Source organism: Corvus moneduloides, chromosome 4 (assembly GCF_009650955.1).
Source record: "Corvus moneduloides isolate bCorMon1 chromosome 4, bCorMon1.pri, whole genome shotgun sequence".
NCBI classification, from domain to species: domain Eukaryota; kingdom Metazoa; phylum Chordata; class Aves; order Passeriformes; family Corvidae; genus Corvus; species Corvus moneduloides.
The window spans coordinates 11,353,145-11,375,697 of NC_045479.1; the positions used below are offsets into that span (position 1 = coordinate 11,353,145).

The window sequence follows — 22,553 nt, forward strand, 5'->3', positions numbered from 1 at the left end:
GCACAGCCCTTGCAAGCAGGCACAGCCTGACAGGTCCCTTCCTCGCTCCCACACCACTGTGTCAACCCACGCTGAGCTCCTCACCCCTTGTAACAGGAACTGTCATTCCCGTTCACTTCCACCTCATGCCCTACAGCTCCCAGCTCCACTCGCCTCCCCACACACTTCACACTTTACTTTTGACCTTCGCCCAGCCGTGTGGCTTATACAGCCCTCCAGGTAGTTTTTCCTCCCATTCCTTCTCCTCCCACCCCTTTATATCTTTAGTCATTTCCCACCAGCACATTTGTTCCATTCCCTCTTGCTGCTTCACTCAGCCAGTACCTACCACAGAGATATAAACACATTTGTTACATCTGTTGCAACAGAAAATCGCTCCTTTTCGTTTGTGTATGCTCTCCTCCTCCCACAGTCTTCCCATTATTCCTTACTTGCCATTCCTTGCCCAACTGCTTCCCCTGTAACTTATTGCCTGTCTTTCCCTGTGTTACTCCAATTCCCCAGTAAAGAGGCATCCCGGATTCTGCAGAACAGACCACTGCACTTTTGCACCACTTCCTCTCTTTGCCTACTAAGAAACACACCCCTAAATTTCCCCTCACTCTCTGCCCTCTTGCCGTGTACCTCCTCTAAACCACTTCTTCCCTACGCATCTTTTCAGAAAATACAGCTCTTCGTTTCATCCTCATTCATGCCTCCTGCATTCCTTCATTTTCCCCCTTTCTTGTGCTTCTCAACACCTGCCATAGCTTTATATCCCCGTCACAGTTCATCCTGCCCCCGTGATTTCCACTCTCTTGAATTTCCTCACGCCACTTTCCCATGGCTTTTTCCCAGTTCTGTCTCTCCCTCGCAGGCAGGCAGCACACTCCTGCAGGCTTCCAGCCTCCTCTGAAATACCTCTAATCACTTACCCCTTCACTTACAGGACCCTTTTCCCCTCATCACACCCTATCTCCATCCAGCTCGTTTTCCCCTCTGCGTTCCTGTTCTCGGCACATGTTTCCATCACCATGCAAGCCTTGCCTTTCATACTCTGATACCTTCCTTGTAAGTACATCCCTGTATCTATTTCTTGACAGAATCAAAGGTGTCTCCTTTTGACGCCCCCCACAAGCATCATGTAGCTGATTATTTTCCATACCTTTCTCCAAATAGCCAATAGTTCACATTTTAATTCCTCCTCCAAACATCCTTTGTGCTTTCACCTTTCTCCCTCCACTCCCACTCGATACCCAACCTCCCCCTTGCAGACCGTACCATCCTTGTACGTCCCTTTCATATCCTCACCCAGCCTCCAGCCTGTACCTTTAGCCATCTCTCTCGAGTGTTACTTCCTCTTGTGAGCTCCTAAACTTTCTGCCACCCACAAAGATCCTCTTTTTCCACTTGATGTGCAGCAGTTTCCCTTTCAAGCTGACCACCTTTGCATGTCTCACCTGCCCTTATTACCCCAGTGCACAACAATGAACACGTAGCACTTTATTTCAGCTGTGTAACACCTTCCCTCCAGTTTTTATCTACTTTTATATGCACCATTTCATTTTTTGTTCCCTGAAGAGAAAAACACCCCAACCAACAGCAGAACAATACAAACAAAACCTCTTAAACCTACGTGTTTTGCATACCTCAACATATAGCACCCTTCTACACAAAGCACTCCCCTGCTGGCCCTGCTGGTGCCTCCTCTTCTCCCCATGTTTTGGACCCACCACCTGCAATCATGCCTGGGTTTTGTCCCCCCACCATGATCACACACAGAGCCCCTGGTACTGGCACGTGTAGCTCAGACCGGTCTTTTTACTACCAGCAGCTGGGACCATGCTGAACTCTTCCATTCTCTGCTGCTTTTGTTAGGCAAGGCTTTTTTTTTTTTTCCTTTTTCTTTTTCTTTTTTATTACTGTTAAATTTCCCTTTTCCTTGCATCCCATTTATAGGTGCTTCTTGCACAGCTTCTCCACTTGCAGGCTTGCACATATCAGGTATTTCTGTGCCTGAGAATGCCTCTCTTACTTGTCTGGATATTTTCCTGAAGGCACAATGCAAAGGCAAAACTTTACATACCATTTGCACTCCTCATGAAACAAATCACACGAGCCTGAGAGCAAAGAGTGTTTTCTGAAAGGTTGTAGCTCACAACAATTGTCTGGACCATATAACACACATCCCTGTCTATTTAAAAAGGGGGGAGGGGGAGAAGCAACCCCCCTCATACACAGAGTCATCTCTAAATAACTGGTTTTGCAATATAGGAACCAGAGAATGTGTGCATAGCAGCCCTATTCAATCCAAAATATCCATCTCTCCAGATACTGCATATTTATAGTTCGAGAGATAGGACCAGCATGGAGCTTTCCCGTTTATTTTAATGAAGGATTAAGAACTGATCAGAAAACTATCTAAACCATTCAAGGACTTTTTCCCCTCTTGGCTAAGAGCAGTTTGGTGTCTCCATAAGGACTCGCCAGTAACTGACGCTTTAAGCTGCATTTCAGCTGTTTAGATGAGAAACAGCTTTCTATTTTGCTCTCTAGATGTGCATCTCTGTCGATTAGTTGTGTGCTGCATTCCTAGAAGGCACTCACCAAACGCTGGAAGCTGCAACGCAAGAATAGTTTCCCTGCCATTCCAGCACAGAGCGAGTGTATCTTTTTCACCTAGACACAGATGTGCAGGGAATCTTTTGATCTCCAGCTCTTCCTGGACAATTTAGTGTTTGGGTTTGAGGAGAATCAGGATTGATTCAAAGGTCATGAACAGGGTTTCCAGTGTCTGGCACACGCACAAAATATGAAAGCTCCAGTGAAGCTGGTTACCTGAGGCAGGCGAGGTCTAGAAATTGGGAATTTTGGCTTTGCTTGTCATGGGCTCTAACTTTGCCGGAGGGCGAGCATGCTACGTGTGCTGAGGCTGGTTCTTGCAATCCACGGTCAAGATTTTCAACCCCTTTTGTTATATCTGAACTTGCTGGTTTCCCTCTTAAAACAAAACAAAAAGTCTCCTTTGCTTTTGCCCCTTAAATCAGATTCCTGTAGCACCTCGTATTTCTCCTCCGCCGCTTTCTTTCCAGGGACCCGAACAACAGCGTGAGGAGCAGGAGGAGAGGGGAACCTCAGGACTGAAGCAAACTATAGGGCAAGTAGGGGTGGGGGAAGGAGGAGGCACAATGGGGAAGGCAACATTTGGGACACATCTACCGCTTACAAGACCCCCACCTCCTCCCTATTATACTTCTTTAAAGGACCCCTCTCCCCCCCCCCCCCCCCGCCCTCTTAGGACCCTATTAGAAAACGTCAAATTTCCCTTACCGTGGTAGGAGTAACCATGGCATCCGTGTGAATGTTTCCAGAAAAGTCGACATGAAGAGAAAGGTGGATGTAAATACGTTCATTCAAAGTCCCAAAGTTGGTCTGCTTGGGTTGTGCAGAGTTGCTCTATGGGAGAGGAGCCTTAAACTCTGAGTCCCGTGAACATAATCTGCTCGATTATAACAAACCAGCTCAGCCAGATGGCTCTGTGCTCCGTGGATTAACCCCTTTATTGCCACACTCTGCTTTCCCTACCTACCATTTATAACAACCTTGCCTGACTGGGGAAATTCAGAGAATGAGGCATTTTTTTGAAAATGACAAAACTGTCGTAAAGGTCATTTTTCCCCCTGCGTGCCTTAAAAAACCATCCTGTGCCTATTTTCTTTTTTTTTTTTCTTTTTAAATCCAATTGATGGTTTTATTCCTCTTCCTGGCAAAACCTCTTCACATGATTAAGAACAGTATTAGCACCAGGGAACATTTTAGAGAATTCTTTTGTTAAATCACCACCATCCCTTCCAGACTGCGATTCTCAGCAGACGAGTATTTTATTGCAGGAATGTCTCTGTGTTTGCACTCTAATGGTCCATCCACTCCCCCATTCCCGCCCCTCTGTCCCCCACGCTCCCTCTGTCTCCCACATGCACACACATGCACACACTTTGCTCACACTGCCAGCATGTGCTGCTATTCCTACCTCTGTTCACAAGCCACTATAGGACATGTCGAACAGGTGAAACAGAGACACATAAGTGCCATAAGCCCCTGGTCTCACTCTGGCTTCTATTTGAATTTATTTTTTTTCCTAGTTTTTGCAAATCTTTGACAAATTTATTTCTTCTGTCGGCGTTTCTGTCAAGGCAGTCACCCGCCATGGCACAAAAATAAGTGCTGGGAGAAACATCCACGGTTAAGAACAGACCTTAAGATGGATTTGTGTACAGTTCCTCCTGTTTTGACTCGCAGATTCGTCCATTAAGGATGGCAAGTGCCAAAAACATGGAAAGTTCATCAGCAGCCAGCAGCGACTGGTTCCCAAACTTTTTATTTAGAGAGATCGCTCACAGAGATGGCTGATAAATTTAGCTGCATGCCTCTAAGTCTCTCTCTAAATTTACATGCTTAAGTCATCTTTCTTTTCTGTTTGATTCAAGCATAATTGAGCAAGTCATAACCATTAGAACGTGGTCATATAAGATATGAGGTGACACTTTAAATCTTAAGGGTCACCAGATTGTTTCCTTAAAGAATACTTCTTTTACTAGCTCATGAAGTTTTTTCTTTTTCTCTTTAACCAGGGAATTTTTTCTCTTTCCCCTCCCTGTGTAAAGATAATTAGCCCTCTCTTGCTGTCAAAGCTTTGTACCATCTCCTTTAAGACATTTTAGTCTACCTGGAGAGTTGTCACAATTTTATTGAAATATTTGCCACCATAGATTGAAATACAGACAGTGTTGTTACTCGCAGTTGTCCTTTATCTGAATTATTTCAAGCATAAAATGGTCCCATTTAGGGGATTCTGTAATTTAAATGGTCCTGTTTAGGGGATTCCACAATTTGTTGTCTGTCTCATAAGTTCTGTCTGAGTCGCTTGTTACCCAGACGAAGAACAAAAGTCATCTTCCACCTCTGCCTCCTAAGAATTCTCTACTAAAACTTGCTGATCTGCCAATCAAAAAAAAACCAAAACAAAACAAAACAAACCTCCTCAAATTTGAATAACTCTAGTTCCAATGGGTTTTGTCTCACCCTGTTCCTGAATGCTGTTTCCATCTGATTTAGAGCTTTTTCAGCTAAGAGGAGGGAACTCGAATTAAATCCTGTGTGTCCCCCACCCAGCCCAGGCACTGTAGTCAGATCTGAGAAATGCCTAAAATGTGACTCAGCTTTTAATCTCCTGAAGTAGACAAACAGTGCTAGGAATAGAAAACTTTCCTGTGGCTGGTGAATGTTCCTCTGGAGGTAGGCAAAGGGTTAAGCCTCTGAAGGCAGCCCTAGCCCGGGAACTTCGCATTTGCAGCAGGGGAGGAAAAGAAAAAAATAGAAAAACCAGCAAAAGAAGAAGTCTAGAAGCAAAAGTCCTGGGCAGAGGGGCTGCCTACCTCTGATGGGAGGCAAACCTCCCAGAGCTTGCACGAGTGGAGGAGTTTTGCCCTGTGTCTGGGTCTGTGGGCAATCAGACGCCTTGTAATTTGAGATGTGACACCTTAATCTCGCCAAATATGTGTGCACTGCAAAAAGCATTGTAGACAGCGTGTTTTCACAGCCAGGGAAAATGAAGACGTGTTTGGTCCTTGCAGTTTTCCAACCTTTCCCCTACAGATGTTTCTGTTGTTCTGAAGCTGCTTCTTTCTAGGTATTTTTACATCTTCAGCTGTTATTCTGGGGGTGGGGTGGTTTTTCCCTCATGCTAACCCTTAGCATAGGTGGATTTCTTTCACAGTTTTAGCAGGTTTCTGAATTTTTAATGAGAAGCAATCCAGCTCCCAAACGGTCACCTTATTTTATCTGTTGCCCTTGGATCTGAGGTTCTGACATGGCAAAGAAAAAAAAGGGAAAATATTACTTTGAACAAGTCCCTGTTCTGTCTTGAAGAATCTGAAACATTGCTCAAAGCATGCTGGAGAAAATCATCTTTGAATTCTGGGGATTTTAATTGGGATAATTACGAGACATTGATCTGATTAATTAGGCACTTGACCAGACTTCAAAACATGTGATATTTTATATACTTTGAAGACATGTATTTTTCTCTACATATTAACAGATACTGCTGTGATTTCGTTTGATGATAAAAAATTGAATATTTATAGGGAAAATATGCGTGTGAGTATGCAAATGCATGAAAATTTTATTGGGTTTAATGCATGCCTTGGGTCATTCTAAAAGCAAGGAGCCTGTTTTATAATGGTTTGCTTTTGCAACAGCACCACTTTGTGGCTGAAATCCCAAACAGATCCCAAAAAGGGACTGTAGGGACACCACATGTGCCTCAGCAAGTCTGAGAGTTCCCGTGGTGGTTGGTTTTAATATATATCGACAAATGCACTTACCTGGAATGGAAATGTGTTCCAGCCGTATGGTCCTCCCTTTTTAAGATGGTGGGTTTGAAGTAAAGGCAAGGAAGAAGAAGTGGGAGCAGAAGATTAGCTGTGAACATTTTGACTAACTGGTATCTTCAGTACAGGAGGCTGTTCATGTTTCAAATGCCCAAATCACTTCTGTTCAAGCTTCCAGAATTTAATAAAAGGCCTGACAACACTTCTAAATTTTTTTTTTACTTGAAATGTGTTACAAATGTTTTGTTGGAAGTAAAAAAGAATCCAGCTATGTTTTTATTTGGTGGAAATAGTGGTGGGAAAGAATAGAAATTATTTATTCAAACATTATTTAAATATTGTTTTAAGAATATCAATGGTACCATTTCAGAGCTGAAGGAATTTCTGAAACCTCCTTGGCATCCTCACTTGCACCCAGGCTAGACAAATGAGAAGTATTAGAAAGAAATTACAAGCATGATTCACAAAGAACTTCAAATTTGGTTTTGTTATAAATTTCTTGGAAAGTTGTCTTCTTTAGCTTTTCCTCTTTCTTAAAAATAATTAGGACAGCTCATAACAATTAACATGGTAGGTAAAAGGTGATACAATGTAAAATGTATACCTAGAGCTGTAGGCATGCCAGGAGGGAGGATGGGAATCATGCACATAAATAAGCAGGAATTCTGGTCACACCCTAAAAGCCATTCTTCTTCAGAGCTTTCCCTAAAAGAAAGGCATTTTACAGAGTCAGCTTTTAGGCAGTTCGCCTTCAAACCTATTACCTTGGCAGAGAATTAGCAAAGTGAGATTAAATGGGATCATAATGATAGTATTAATTAAAATAACATCCAGATGCAATAAAATGCACAACTACAATCACTTTCTTGCATCAAAGGTTTTACACACACACAGCATAGCAGTATCCAGAGCAAAATTTTAATTGTTTTACAAATGTTTTTCATTTCAAAGGAAATGTAGGAATCTGTACTCCCATACCAAAATAAAACTATATATTAAGTGATATACAAAAGGGGATTTACACTCTCCAATATATAGCTGTGTTTTAACAATAGAATTATGGATGATTACAAATCTTTCTGCTGTACTAATGTGTTACATCACTTATCAGCTTAACTCATATTTTGGACTTATGTAATGCTTGCCTTTTTCTGATAGCATCCATTTTTTGTTAGAGATGGTCTTTATTGCAGGAATAATTCAGAAACAAGATAAGTTGATGATAGGCAACATTTTGGGAAAGAAAATATATTCCTTGTTATTATAGGCATACTTTGAACCCCTACTCTTTTGTTGTAATTCCAGATTAGTTGACGAGAACTTGCATGACTATCAGTAAGAAAAATGCTAAGGGAAAAAAAAATCTAATTAAAACCATATGAAGAAGTTTGGTTCCATTACTTATGCTAGAACTGGGAAAAGGCACCTTCAGTTTTCAATGATGGAGGAAGGGGAAATCTGGAGTCACAGCACCATTCATTTGTGAGGAAATAAATTCCACACTGGGACATATAAGGAGATACATAAAGTGTTGATCAGATGTCAGCTGGGGTGCTGGGACTCAGTTCTGAGCATGTTCAAGTCAGAAAATGACAGAAGCAATGATTAAATGTGTGATGTAGTTTAAAATATGATTAAAAACCCCAACAGAGTAAAGAAATCAGTCAGGACTCACAAGTTTGTAATTGACCCTGCCCAGGGCAAGGGAAAGTCTAGGTGCTTTCTCTCCCCCCATATCTCCCATGACTACTTGAGTTGCACCATCACAGAAAGCAAATATTTCCAGGAACAGCTTGTACTCAGGACTCTGGCATAGCTTTTGAAGAAAACCTCCCAGTGAAATCCTTCAGGAAGTTTCTACTACATATTCATATGACTTGCTTTGGGACACTAAATATCTTTATCATGGGGAAATTTTCCCAGAGGGAGGTAAAGCCCAGTAATGACTTTCCTTCCTGGACTGGTCCTTCTGCATCTTTCAGGTGCAGTGGAACTGTAACAGCTGGAGCAAGTTTAAAGAGGATGAAGGAAACAACAACAAATTAATATTTTTCAAAATAAAGATAAAAAAAATAACACTAAATCAAGCAGTTCCAAATTGAAGGGGCTCAGAGCATTGCTGGTTTGGCATCTGTCAGATCCAAGCAGGTTACCCATCACTGAGATGAAAGGCTCAGTTCCACACCACACATCCAGTCATACTCCAGCCATATGAAAAGGTGTCCTGACCTGTGTGTTTACATTCCTATTCTTAGGGTCAAGTACAGGTGCTCTTCTCAATGGCCAGTACCAGAAGAAATAGAAAATAGAACAAAGCAAAGCAAAGCAAGAAAGGTTGAATGGTAAAACACTCTGTGAAAAGAGAAGCTCACTCGCAAGCAGCAACAAAAGTTGGTGTAATGATGGAAATGCAGCTGGGCAATGATATTTTGCATGAACTAATTTAGTTAAGGTTCTTCTTTTTGTCTGCTGGAATAGAAAAAGTCTTGGTTCAAAGTAGAGCTGACAAGGTGTATTTAACAGCAGAAGTCAGCTTGTTGAAGCCAGTGGGACATATCTCAGCGTTGGCTTGTACCCCCTGTAGTTAATATTTGTGTGTTGTGTCCTTACAAGGCAATTTTATTTGAATTAAAGCAATTTTTATTCAAACTTCTTATCTGATGAATGCTGATGCCCAGTTGGCTGAGCTTCTACATTTTAATTCCCTAAAACCTTAGTGTGAAATCACATCTGCTGGAGGAGGGGCAGGGTAGCAAACGTGGTGTGGATCAACTTTCAGGCAGCCAAAAACTGAAAGTCCCATTTGAGCCAATGCAGATGTACAGGCAGGGGGTTTGAAACAACTCTGGGCCAAAGTGTCCTCTCTGTCCATCCTGACCTATTTTTTTCTTTTTTTTTTTTTTTTAGTTTTTTACTTAAAGAAGGTATTTCCCAAGCTTAGTACACACATATAACTAAGCACTCTTTGAGGGCCTATAGGTAAAACATTTAATGCATCTTTCCATAATATTAAGTTTAAGCTCACTGGGATTGTCTGTGAGCTAATTAGGAAGTCCCTGGATTGATTTGGGACTGTTTCAAATGATGGTGCCCCCAGCAGCTTCCAGACAGGCCTGGCAGCTGGACCATTCCAGGCCCATGCCCAGTGGGATGCCCCTTCCCTCCTGCAGGAAAGGGATGTGCTGATGCTCTGCATCCAGCACAAGAGATGGATTGAGGGATCAAGGTTGCACAATAGAGTCGAAACCACTCCTTAGGAGCTGTGTGAACAGGCAGTGGAGTCTTTTGCATGCTCAGAGTCTTTCCTTAACCTCAATTCAAAGAAAGAGATTACCTTTTGTTTTCATTGCCATGCACATCTTTTTTAAAATCAAGTAAACAAACAAATGTTTTTCACCCACATTCCATTCTTCCCCAGTTTTATTTGGAAGGACAAATTCAGCCTTTTAGGAATCAAGGGGAAGAAGGAAAAAAGCAAAGGCACGGAGGGTTTTAAAATTAGAATTTCTTCTCAGACTGAAGACTTTATGGCTTTTGACCCCATCATGGGAGTAGTGGGTAAAAAAAAAGGCTGGATGGAAAAATCCAGCACGTCCTTTTGATTGAATCGTACTACTGACACTTGAGGCTGATTGTGCTTCAGGCTGTCCATGCCTGGAGCTAAGTTTAGGCTAAGTCCTTAGTTTATAAGGAACCCTTTTCCCTCTCAGGCAGCTCATGCCAAATTCTGTTCTGCTACATGCTCGTGGCAAATCTCGCTCTTCCCAAATATCATCGACGTTTAACCCACGCCTGTGGTTGTGTAAAAGGTTCCTACTCACATGTTTTGCTGTCTGTCCCATGTCTCATTCCAGCTCTGCAGCTGAGCCATTCCTTTATCAAGGACCAGAATAGCAACTGAGGTTTCTGCCCTGCAAGGGAGGAAAATGAAGAAATCACGCGTTGAGCACAGGACACAGAGAGTGTTTATTGCAGGAAGATGGGCATGGTCACACAACCATCCCTGACTGGCACAGCCTAATCCATGAGTCACACAAGCTTGGTCACACAAGCAACAATAGGAAAATTTATGGGGCTTTAGGACTGCTATGAAGTTATGGCATGTACATTCTCTCCAGTGCACATGCTGGGTTTGATTTTTATCTTTCCTCTAGCGGTTATTCAGTGCTTTTTCCCCTTGCTGAGAAGTTCCTGCTGGAGGCAATTCCCCAGTATGGCTTGTCTCAGTAGCCAGCAGTGTTTGTTAAAGACAGCCTCTATCCCTGCAAGCTCTGCTTTTGGTACAAAACAAGACATCATCATGCTGCAGAAACGCTTGAAATGCGTGTAAGGAGTTGAATTTAAAGGTATTAAGGACAGTTTTTATGGCACTACTTATAGTCTAAGGATGCATCTTGGCTTTCCCTTAATTATTGTGGTCTCTGTCTAAATATTATGAAGTGAATAAGATGAAATTTTTACCCTAAGAGTGAATATAACTCTTTTGCACAGCTATTTCTTCTGAAATCAGAGATTATTCTTGCATCAAGGCAGAGTCAGTGTTGCAGTCAGACCTCAGCTGATAGAGACACATATTTTGGCTCTGATCAACCCCAAATAAAGCAAAACTCCAGGAATCCCTGATTTCTTTATGGAAATATGACTATACTGAGCTCAGCCCAGAATGTTAAACAAATAATCACTCTTTGAAATCGGTCTGTACCAAACTGCACTTCCTCAGGGATTAGCTCACTTTCTTCATTGTACCTTGATGCCTCCCCTGTATCTTCCCTTAATTTTTGAAAATTTCCCCTTCTTTTATGCATTACTTCTATTTTTTTGAAATATCTCAAGAAAAGAATGGCTGTTGCACTGTATCTAACCAGGTAACAGATATGAGGGTCTAACTGAGCCAGTAAAGTGAGCAAGTATCAGAAAATCCCAAAAATGCCCAGCCAGAACCTACAAATTTCCTAGCATGCAATGCAGTTTTGAGTCCTCCCCCCACACAGAAGCTTTTGTCTTGTGATGTGATACCTACAGCAAGTGGGAATTGTTTCACTTGGGAAAAACTGACCATGCAGCATGCCTTACTTTGCACTGAGAGAAATGCCACATGTCAGTTCTGCTGCAGTCTCAAGTTCTTTAAGGCAATTTCCATGCTTCACCCTGTTTTTCCCAGGGATGGGATCCTGAATCAGCTCAATAAAATGAAGAACATGCAAAATTTCTGTGTGGTTATCCTTGGGCTGCTTGTTAAATGCGGTAGATGTGTCGTCCCTGCTCACACAGAAATGGCTTGTGCTGTTAAATCACCCCACACAGACCCTGCTGTGGAGCTTGGATAGCCATCAATGCTTGGGTCAGTCTCGTGGATGGCTATGTGGGATGCACTGAAAGGCTTCCTAAACACTGGAATGGGCTGCCCAGAGAGGTGGTGGAGTCCCCATCCCTGGAGGTGTCTAAGAAAAGCCTGGAGGTGGCACTCAGTGCTCTGGTTCAGTTATGTAATGGTGTTTGGTCACAGGTTGGACTGGATGATTTTGGAGGTCTTTCTCAACCTCAGTGATTCAGTGACTCTGTGATTCTTTCTATAGGGCTGATCTATCCTTTCAACTGCTGCGCAGGCCCTGTCACTGATCCCTTTTTACAGAAAATTCGACCTCCTTGTGCTTTGCACTCGTGCCTTTGCGTGTGTAACATGAGGTCTGGGGTCAAAACTAAAGGGTTAATGCATCACCTACCCTTTTATAACAAAAATTCTGGGCTTTGTGGGGGAAAAAGTGGAGTAGTAGCATGTAGGAAGTGGGAGGCCAACAAGAAGACAAAGAAGGGATGAAACAGCTAGTTGGAAAAGTAAATAGGACCGAAAAAAACAAGAATAGCTGCAGTCAGAGGAATTTAGAGAAACAAAGATAACACTTCGTGCAATCTGAGGCTGTAAAATCATGTCAACATGCAGAGGAAGGTGATAAGGCATGACTTTACCTCTTCTACAATGGCCTGAGGCACAGTTGGTTTTGCAGTTATTTACACTGCTGCCTACTCAGGCCACTTGTTAAAAGCTATAATTCAAGAGTCATCCTCGCTACTAAAAAATGCACCCAGAGTCCAGCTTTGACATGAAAACAGTCTTTTACCAGTGTTCCCAGGTTATCATGAACACTTGGTGCTGGTACTGGATGTTTCCAAATCTCAAGTGAGATGTTTGCTTTGCCACTGTATTTTAACAAAAAACCAAAAAAAAACCCCAAACCCCCCCAAAACCACAACAGTTTTGTTTCTGTGAAACCGAGAAGCAAATGAAAATATTTCAGTAATATTTTACATGAGGAAAAGTTTCTACTACTGGAATTTCTATTTCAAAGATTATTTTGGTTTTGCAACTTTTGTACTCAAAAGGATTCAGTTTTTAAAGTCCACTTAAAACCTTAAAAGTTATCAATAAGATCAATCTGGATCAGAAAGTAAAACAGTGTTCAGTCAGTATTTTAATATAAAAGATTGAAAAACTGAAATGAGGATATCATGCTACCGCAATACTTACCTTATATTAGCGTATTTATTGCAAAAATGGTATTCTACTTGACAGATTTCCACTCAGTATTAAAAAGTTAACGCCCTTTCATGACTCTGTTCTGGCCTGGTACACTGGAAATGATGCAGGAAATCTGATCCTGAATATTTTGTAATAACTTCTCTTGAAGGAGATCCACACGATTGGGCACTCCATAGCTAAGATTCAAGCAGAAAGTCCACGTTGCAGCTTTGCAAACATGGATTAAGCACTGGAGCTGCCACATTCTGGATGGATATGACTGAGACAACACAGACAGAAAACTTTGAGAGATCACAGTTTAGCAACTGAAGGGATGCACAAATAGTCCTTCCTTGCTGTTTCGCTGCGAAGAGCCAAAATTATCTTTTTTTCTTGATTTATTTTTTTATTCCCCTGTGCCTGCCAATGTCATACATAGGGCAGGCAAGACTAACATTTGGTATCAGAGGTTAACATAACAAGAGTGGAAAAGCACACTTCAGCTCCCAGGGAAGTGGATAAACACTCTGTTCCCTCGCTGGCAGTAGCCTGTTCTGCTGGGAAATATCCTTGCTTTTGCTCTGGGTTACCGGAGAGAAGACATGGAGCAAAAAGGCCTTTTTCTTCCACTAGACATTATTGTGGAAGTCTTCTGGCTTTGTGAGGAGGTTTGCTGATCCTTTCACTGCTTTGTGAACAGCAGAAAGGTAAAATGATCCCTTTATCAAATTTTAGGCAGTCCAGAAACTCTCTTTGTGCTCCAGATTTAAAAGGCACTGGGAATAAAATTGCTTTACACCCAGCTGAAAACCAAATCAATAAAACTGGTGAACCCAATGTAATTTCTTGCTCATATTTTATCTCCTCTTCATTACTAGAGTGATATAGAAGAGACCACAGCATAAACTGGACTCTTGCCTGGCATTACATGTCTGAATTTCAACGAAAACCACTGTGTTTCTTTTCAGGAAGGAAAAAAAAGGAGTTTTCTCCAAGCTTTTTGGTTGTTCACTGGAGGAGGGGGGAAAAAAAAGAAAGAAAATATATATATAAAAAAAAAAAAAAGCAAGATAAATAATAATATATTAGTTATGCTGAAACACTAAATATATTTTAAGCAGAATTGTCTCTTCTGGGTTGGTTTCACATTAATCAGGCTCTCTCTCTTTCTCCCTTTTCTCTACGGTATTCCTGGGAGCTGTGATTCAGGTTATTACAAGCTTCCTATGCAGGGCAAACTCATTGTATTGATCATATGTAACGCCAAGATCAACAAAAATGTTGGTGACAGATATCAGAGGGGTAAAGTGTACATCAGTTCAGTTCTCAGTCTTAAAAGCATAATAAGTGCTGATTTTCTGCCTCTAGTTTCTCATTATGTGAATGAGAAATGGTGAGGAGCGTTTTGTCTCTTTGAACAAATGTAAAGCAAATCTTATTAGTATCAACTTCATAAAGTCAAATACACTCTTAAAATGTTACAAATAGTACCTCTGATCCATTTCTCATTATAAATTTATTTGTATTCTGTTTTAGGAGCAGTTCCATAATTTTGGGTGTTTTATACTTAAAATGTTTTGCAATTTCTGAGTAGTATTAATAAATACACAATTTGAATCTTAGTTACTGTCTTTTTTTTGTCCTTGTTTAAAATTTGATGTTTTCTTTTCCCTTAGCCCACAGATCTTAGCATTCCATTCCTTGAAGCTTTTGCCTTTATCTTTCTAGAGGTTTTTTTCCCCCCTATCTAATTAAAACAAAATGACAAAACCACAAGAGAGTGCTTGGAGATATTAGATGTTTTAGAAAGGTGCTAAGCTGTGTTAGATCAACAGCAGGTGTAAGCAGCTGTTTCTTTTGCTTCAGTGGAGCTACAGGAATTCATAGCATTAAAATTTACACCTTTTTGCTTGCGTTCCCTGAATAAACAACTGGATAAGCTTTACCCTCCCTAAATGCAATGGCAAAATTTTACAAAGAAATTATTTCTTTGTGGGTATTGAAGAAGCTGAGGATTCAATTAGAAGTGTATTGATTTTTTGCAGGTGAGGATTTTTACTTTTCCAGTGTGCTGGCATCTGACTCCTTTTCCTTGTTACTCCCATGATTTTTGTCTTCTTTTAGTGCTGAGCAGGAGTTTAAAAAATTACCTGGTGACTTTCAAAGGTTTATTTCTATTTCTATCACATCTTCCAGTGATGAAGAACTAGGAGCTGTTTGGCCCTCAGCAAGCATTTATGTCTTTTCAAATGTTGATTTTTATAGAGAGTACTCATAGCATCTCACTTGATATTAAAGCAAATATATATATATATATATATACACAATATACAGGGTTGTTAAAGTTAACTGTGCTAAAGTCTAACTACTTCTTCTATCTACAATATTTTTATTCTTGACTCTTCCCTCCACATTACTCATGCCTCAAGTTCACTGATCAATGTGGGTAAGGAAACGCAAACGTTTCAATTTTAAAAGTGAGGACACAGTTAAATAACCTGCAGTACATTATTCCATGGGAAGGCTAAACTAGAAGCTGAGAGGAGCTGGGAAGTGTCATGGGACGGACGAAGGAAGGAGGTAACACTGAGTGGTTGGTCTCTGCTGCCCTTGGGGATGGTGCCAAAGCTCTCAAAACATTCCCAGTGGATTCCTGCGGCACCTCCGAATTGCACCCAGCATTGGAGTCAAGCGTGATCCGAGTGAATTAAAAAGGAACCAAACACCCTTGGCTGGCTGGGAGCTGGCAGGAATCCCATCCATTGACTGCTGCCTGCGCTCAGCCCCGGCTCCGTGAGCAGGTTTGACTCGGAGCGCTGTGCTGTTGTTGTTGGCACGGGACGCAGCGGGAGCCGGCGAGCGCTCTGTGTAATCACCACTCCGACTTTCCAGCCCCAGATCGGTTTTCCATAAACAAACCACAGGCCCAGTCCTCCGTGGGGGTCACTTCAGTCCTCTGTGGGGGTCACTTCACTCAGCTGCTACTCTGGCCGTGGAAAAGTCCCTACCCCCACTAAACCAGGGGTTTGCAATAGTGAAATCACAACCAAACCCTTCAGTTTTAACAGCAGATTCAGCATCCTGCAGGATCAGCCCCCTTGGTAGCCAAAGTCAATCAAAGATCAAAACCCAGGTTACTTCTGAAGGAGTTTCTGGATTTTCACCAGTCTAGCCAAGAGGGGAGCTCAACGCTCTCTGGAGAGACTTCAACATGTCTATGACTGTCCAACGTGAAAGACAGTGTAGGAACAAAGAAACTCTGGGAAATGGGCTCAGAGGTTCTCTGTGGAGGCTCCAAGCAACTTGGTCCTCTCACTTGCCAAAAAAAGGTCAAGACTGTCCCAGGCCCTCCTCTGTGTGGCCATAATCCTGAGTATAGGAATCCAGAGTGCCGAGAATATTTCTCTGCCTGTTTTTAAGGGTTCTTACCCCCCTGAACAACACTGTTTTAACTTCAAACCTTGGAAAAAATTACCAACAGTCCGACAAGAACTAGAAAATACAGTGGTGTGAATTAGGTGATAGACTACTATGTAAGATTGTCACAAGGTGAAAAATTTAGAGGTTTTGGGCTTCTCTTTGTAGTAAATAGATAAGAGTAAAAAATATCAAAATGGAGGATTGTTGTTGTTCTCTAAACCTTCTTCTCCTTCTTCTAATACTCCATATTCTTCAGTAAAAGTAGTTTGGATTGACTGGATAGAGAATTCCGCAGTTCCTAGTCGTGTTACTGAATAATTGGTAAGAAAGTGAAAATAATATACGTTTTTAGTAACTATTGGTTAAAATGTCTTTAAAAGGCTGTGTAAATCTTGATAATTGCTCTCTCTCGCTCTCACTCCTACTTTGCCTCCTTCCATGCTGTACCTGGGTCACGCTAGTGGCTCAGTTCCTCTGATAAGACTTAATAAACAACTATCTAGAAGCATTGAAACTACAGAAGACGTCTCGCTTTATCTTTTAAACTCCTTGTAAGGACTTTCAGCAAATTCTCTCCCATCAGGAGAGATTTGATTTATGGCATGGTAAAGTGTCACTGAGGTTGTGCCATGTTTGACAGGACAAGAGGAAACAGCCTCAAGCTGCGCTAGAGGAGTTCAGGTTGGACATCAGGAGCAATTTCTTCTGTGGAAGCATTGAGAAACATTGGAAGGGAGGTGGTGGAGTCCCCAACCCTGGAGGTGTCCAAGGAGCATGTGGACGTGGCACTCGGTGCTGTGGTCTGGTTGACACAGTGGGGATCAATCACAGGTTGGACTCAATGACCTTGGAATTCTTTTCCAACCTCAGTGGTCCTGTGATTCTGTGTTTGAGGGTGAGTACCCAGTAATTTTTTTCCCTCACTAAAAAGGAGAAGCTGAGTTATCCTTTAGGGAAGGCCTTTTTCTCTCTAAGCAAAGACTCCAAACTGACAGCACAGGCTTTTTCAAGTTTTATTACTTCATGACAAATTATGCCCAAGGAAAATTTGACAAAAGACACTCCGAGGTCATTCACGATCAGCCTGATGTGGATGTGTGGATTTCCAAATTTTGATCTGTGTTATTCTGCCTACCTTCTCCCATCTATTAAGTCAATCCTTAATGCCTTTCTTTTTCCTAAAAAATCAGCAAATAAGCAACACTTTTGCTGTAAATACATTAACTATGAATATTAATAAATGTAAATAGTCATTATCACCAAAATCACACATTTGTAAATGTAAAGGGATTATTAGTGCATTTATATTATTATATTTATTTTAAATAAACACATTTATTAGATGAAAATACATTTAAATAATATTTATGCATTTAAATAATATTTATGCATTCTTTTTTATATATATTCTTTCTTAGCCTACTCTGTTATCTTTCCGTGTGGTTAGCAAGTGCAGAAACCTATTTGTGTTAATTTACCCTATATCCACAGTCCCTAAACACTAGATCCTAACTCAGTGTCAAAACACTCTGTTTAAGTTCCTAACACTATCCTGATTTACAGCAGCAGAGGATCTCCTTTATTATATCTCTTAATTAAAAAAAACCAAAAAACCAAACCAACCAAACCAACCAAACCAAACCAAAAAAATCCAACCCGAAATAAAAATAAAACCCCCTCAATAAAGCCCTGCAAACAAAATCAAAATAAAAACCAGGAAGAAAAGTTGATATTTCCAGGTTAATTGGTAAGAAAAAATGATGGACTGAATAATCCAAGAAAAACAGAGAAATTCAAAACAAATTGTCTGGATTTCACACGTCCAGGGGAATTCAAGGATACTTAATCCTTTATCTCTCCAAACTTTTTCAAAGCAAAAGCAAAATGTCCAAACCAATAAAGAGTGAGACCTCTCAGATGTGATTGGGAATGATGCTAAAACCAAGTATGGGGTAAAACATCACAGTGTTACCATGGTGGGTCTCACCTTTCAGACCTCAGAACATGAGAAAATGGGTTATTAAACCTATTTTTTTTTTCAAAATTAGGGTTATTAGTCTTGTTTTCCTGGAAGACTTCTACCTGTCTGATAGTTTCACACCAGTGTGAGGTTCCTGTGAATTTCCCACTGCTATTAAGTGGTGATATCCTGCATTTTTTTTTGTCCAAATCTGTGATTTCCTGTCCCAGTCTGTGTTAAAAAGAAAGATCTAGATAATAAAAGAGTTATTAAGATTTTCCTCTCTTCTTGTCAAAGAAAAGTATTAAAAATCTTTCTCCTTAAATTGTAAACTGAGTTAAGATACCTGTTTTTACAAGCCTACTGTTTTTAGCAATTGTCTTTTAATTCTTTAGACTGGCTTAGTTTTTTTCCCCAGTCCTGTACTTTAGAAAGTTATTTAAATTAATTGTGAATTAAGACATTCCCAAATTCATCTTTCTGCTATAAGAGACACCCAGCATGTCAGGGAAACTGAAACCAGGGAAATCAGCAGAGCCAATAATGACAATGGAAGGACGGTTCCCATTCCCCTTTTTAGAGAAAAAGTGCCAAATCTCCTGCTCTCTGCTTGCAGAGGAGGTTTCTTTTGTGTCTTCTTTCATTTTATACTCACACATACACAAACAAACCCTTGGCTCCAGCATTTTGGAAAAAAATGGAAAATATTTGAGGCCGAAAGAAGTCAAGATGGAGAAGAATATCTTGCTCTTTTTAAAAACTCATACAAAGCAGATTAAATTTGTTAATGTCCAACTCAAGAATCATCAATAGCTGTTTGGCCTCATAAAAATTTAGACTTAATTTGAAAATATATCTGATTATATTCTTCTAAGGGCTTCAGTTTTCATCAGCCAGGCCTTAAAATGAGCTGTACTTTTATTTCCACTAAACTACAAGTGCCTGATGGTTAACTGGATTTCTAAATGTCTTACTACACAAGTCTGGGGATATACTTGAGGACAGAGATATCCTGTCTCAAAAGTCTTTCTGAAATATGTTTTACCCAGAAAAACCTTCTGTTTTCCATCCTGTAGGCTCAAATTTGGACTTTTTCAAATTTGTGGTCACCCCTGCAGGGCTGGATCCTTGGACACCCACGAATTCTAAGCTGTAGCTTGAGCACATTGAGCAGCATCCAGGTTAGGAAAGAAATGTGACATTAAAATTCCCCATTGCTGTCTCTTGTTCAACAGCCAGGCATGAGAATGTCTCATTTCACATTAGTGTGTAAAGGGATGATGGGGGTGAGAGGAGAGCTTTCCATGGCATTTTTTTCCATGGGGCTGGGAAATGGGATACAGGAATGAAGGTTAAAGCTGAGACTCCCGAGACGGGGAAGGAGCTGAGGGCCAGCCCAGGGATGACACGCTTAATGTGAGGCATTCTTCTTGGTGGGAAGACTTTGGCACACATTCCAGAGAGGCTCGAGCTGGCATTGGGACTTGGAAATATCACAGCCCCTCGCACTTTGAGAGGGTACTTAAATCGACACATTGGCTTCGTGCCAGAAATATTACAGCATATTAGTAGAAAGGCAAGGATTTCCTTTCTAAGAAGTCATTGTAATTTTTGTAATTCAAGACGTAGCCAAAAATGGGCACAAAGTTGCAGTGTATAGCTGCAGCCCTTTATGACTCAGTTTTTCATGCTATATCCAAACAGAGGGACAGGCTGCTGTCAGAACACGCTGGACTTTTTGTCCAAGTCTCCCTATTTCTCCTGTCATAACATCCTGGACTCAAGGAGATACTTGAAAGCCATTGCCAGCTGAGCCTCTGCTATTGCTGGCACTTCCTCATCCCTGTTCCCCTCCACCCAGGAGTCATGGAAAGCCTGCAGGTATCCACCTTCTTCCCTGACATCTTTGCTACTGCTAACATCAACTCCCACCACTGATTTCTGCCAGCATGGGAGGTGAACTCAGGCAGCCCACAAATTTATGCTTCAGTGATTTCCTCTGCTTTATAATTAGACTCCTATTCATTAAATAAATCAAAGGCACATGCTGTCTGCTGGCTCAGGAGAGGCAAAGCAGGTACGTGGAAAGCTTGCAGCTCTTTCTCCCCTGCTCCCACAGCCAGGCTGCAGGGTCCCAGCAAAGGGGAGGCATCCAGGGATTTGTTCTGAGGAGAACTGCTCCAGCAGTTCAGTACAAGATACCAAACTTGCAGACACATCACTGGTGTGATGCTTTCTCATGGAAAACCCTTCCATGACCTGCTGGTGGTTTAGGTAGTCACGGTGTAAAAGATGCAGTCATCACCATCTAGCTGCAGGAATTACCTTTCCAAATGGCGGTGAACAGAAGGGACAGTATTTACCTCCTGGTACAAAGCCCATTTGGTGAAGAAATGCCAGGACACTGGAGCAAGAAAGGAGTAGAGGGTTTTTGTACATGCACTGCCACCTAAATGCATAATTATTTACAGAAAGGTTTAAACAGTGGCAGGAATATTACCAATAATTGCTGTTTCTGAGCACGCTGTGGAAACACGCTGTGTTTCTGCTGTGGAAAGCTAACACTCTACAGAGATTCCAGTCATATTTGAATAACATCCCTAGTCATTTGAACAGTGTCCAATAATTTCTTGGCCCAAGAAGCCATTCAGTCACTCTAAACCAAAAAGTGTCACAGCACCACTTTCATGGGACCCTGTAGACCCTGATGCAAATCCTTCATTCTGAATTTTCATGGCTGCCAGTGCCACAGAGTTTTGAATATTTTTGGTTTAGGAACCTGGTGACACCACGACAGTGCTGTTTCTAAATATCTCCAAACCATCCCGGACAGAGGAATGGCTCACAGGATTAAGAATAGTCAGAGAATTATGACAACAGAAAGCCCCTGCCAAACCCCTTGAGGCACTGTACAGTCTAGTTAGAAACAAACTAAAAGACAGTTAAAACCACTTCATAACAAGCTCTTAAATCAAGCTGATAAAAACAATTAAGTAAACAGCGGGAAGGGAGAAGAGTGATTAAACTGAAGGAAAACACTGGCACAAGAACACATGGATGTAACCCGGACAGGAGTACATCTAGGCTGGAAATTTGATAAGCATTCTGAAGTTTTCAAGGACAGAGGTTCTTGCAACAGCTGTTCAGCTGTAAGGGGGAAGTGAGGCAATAATCTGAGCAGATTTTAATGTGGAGTTCAATGGATTTTTTACTCGGATTGTACAATGTTTCCTGAGACTGCAGTAGATAGGGCTTGGTGACCCTGGGAAATCCCTTTCTCTGTCCTGTGGTTCTAAAGAAAGTAATAAAAAATGAAAAAAGAAAGAAAAAAAGGCCAGATGAAAAACTTCTCCAGAGGACAGGACTGAGAGTATAAGTGTGTATAAATATCCAAAGGGAGGGCTCAGAGCAGGGCCTGGGCTCTGCTCCAGGGGGCCCAGCAGAAGCACCAGAGGAATGGGCAGAAACTGATGCCCAGGAAGTTCCACCTGGGCAGGAGGCAGAACCAAGCCCTGAACAGATTGTCCTGAGAGGGTGTGGAGTCTCCCTCACTGGAGATACTCCAGAACCATCTGGACACAGTGTTGTGCTGTGTGCTCTGGGATGGGCCTGCTGGAGCAGGGAGGTGGCACCACCTGATCCAACCTCACCCATTCTGTGGTTTCTGTGGGATGGGGCAGTTGTGCCAGCCAGGCATAAATGCTTCTGGAAGAACTGCTTGGAAAAGAGACCCAGTGCTGGCTCTGAACCCACTGTTACCACTGTATCATGTCCCAGCTTGTTGGAAACTCTTCATCTCCCTGAAGGTTAAGCCCTCCTGAATTCCATCCTTGGAAAGCTCAGAGGGGCAACCCTGCCTGTCAAGCATCACCTTTCTCTTTACTCAGCTCCAATGCTGCAAATCCACCTATTTTGCTTTAATGGCTGCTCTGTGCATCTCACTTCCCTCCCACATCACTCTGCAGAGCTCTTTTCCAGCTCCTTCATCTGAGCCATTTTCTCTCTCTTGAAGGTCTCCTCTAAGAGACCCATTTATGGATATTGCTTTGTCTGCTAATTGCCCAGGAGGATCATCCATCTTCTCCTGCTGGGGTGTTCAATTAGCCTGAATCTTAAAAACACATTTTTCCCCATGTTCCCCCATCCTTCTTTTTCCTTCTGTGCCCTCCTCTTCTCCTCCCCTCTGTCCCATGTCATCTTTCAGGAAGGAATATATTGTGCCCTCCATTTACATCTCTGGCTTCAGGCCCGCTTGGAAACTGAATCCCCATTAGAAACAGAGACA

At 41.7% G+C, this 22,553-nt stretch overlaps 1 protein-coding gene across 1 annotated transcript in view; it reads right to left on the reverse strand.

Moving 5' to 3' along the window:
• Window positions 1–3,856, reverse strand: part of NTF3 (neurotrophin 3) — a 47,208-nt gene extending 43,352 nt beyond the window's left edge. Inside the window, exon 1 of the mRNA XM_032107347.1 lies at window positions 3,310–3,856. Coding sequence (XP_031963238.1) covers window positions 3,310–3,327 — 18 coding nt within the window. The 5' untranslated portion in view covers window positions 3,328–3,856. The remainder of the gene's footprint in view (window positions 1–3,309) is intronic.
• Window positions 3,857–22,553: the final 18,697 nt, after the last annotated feature.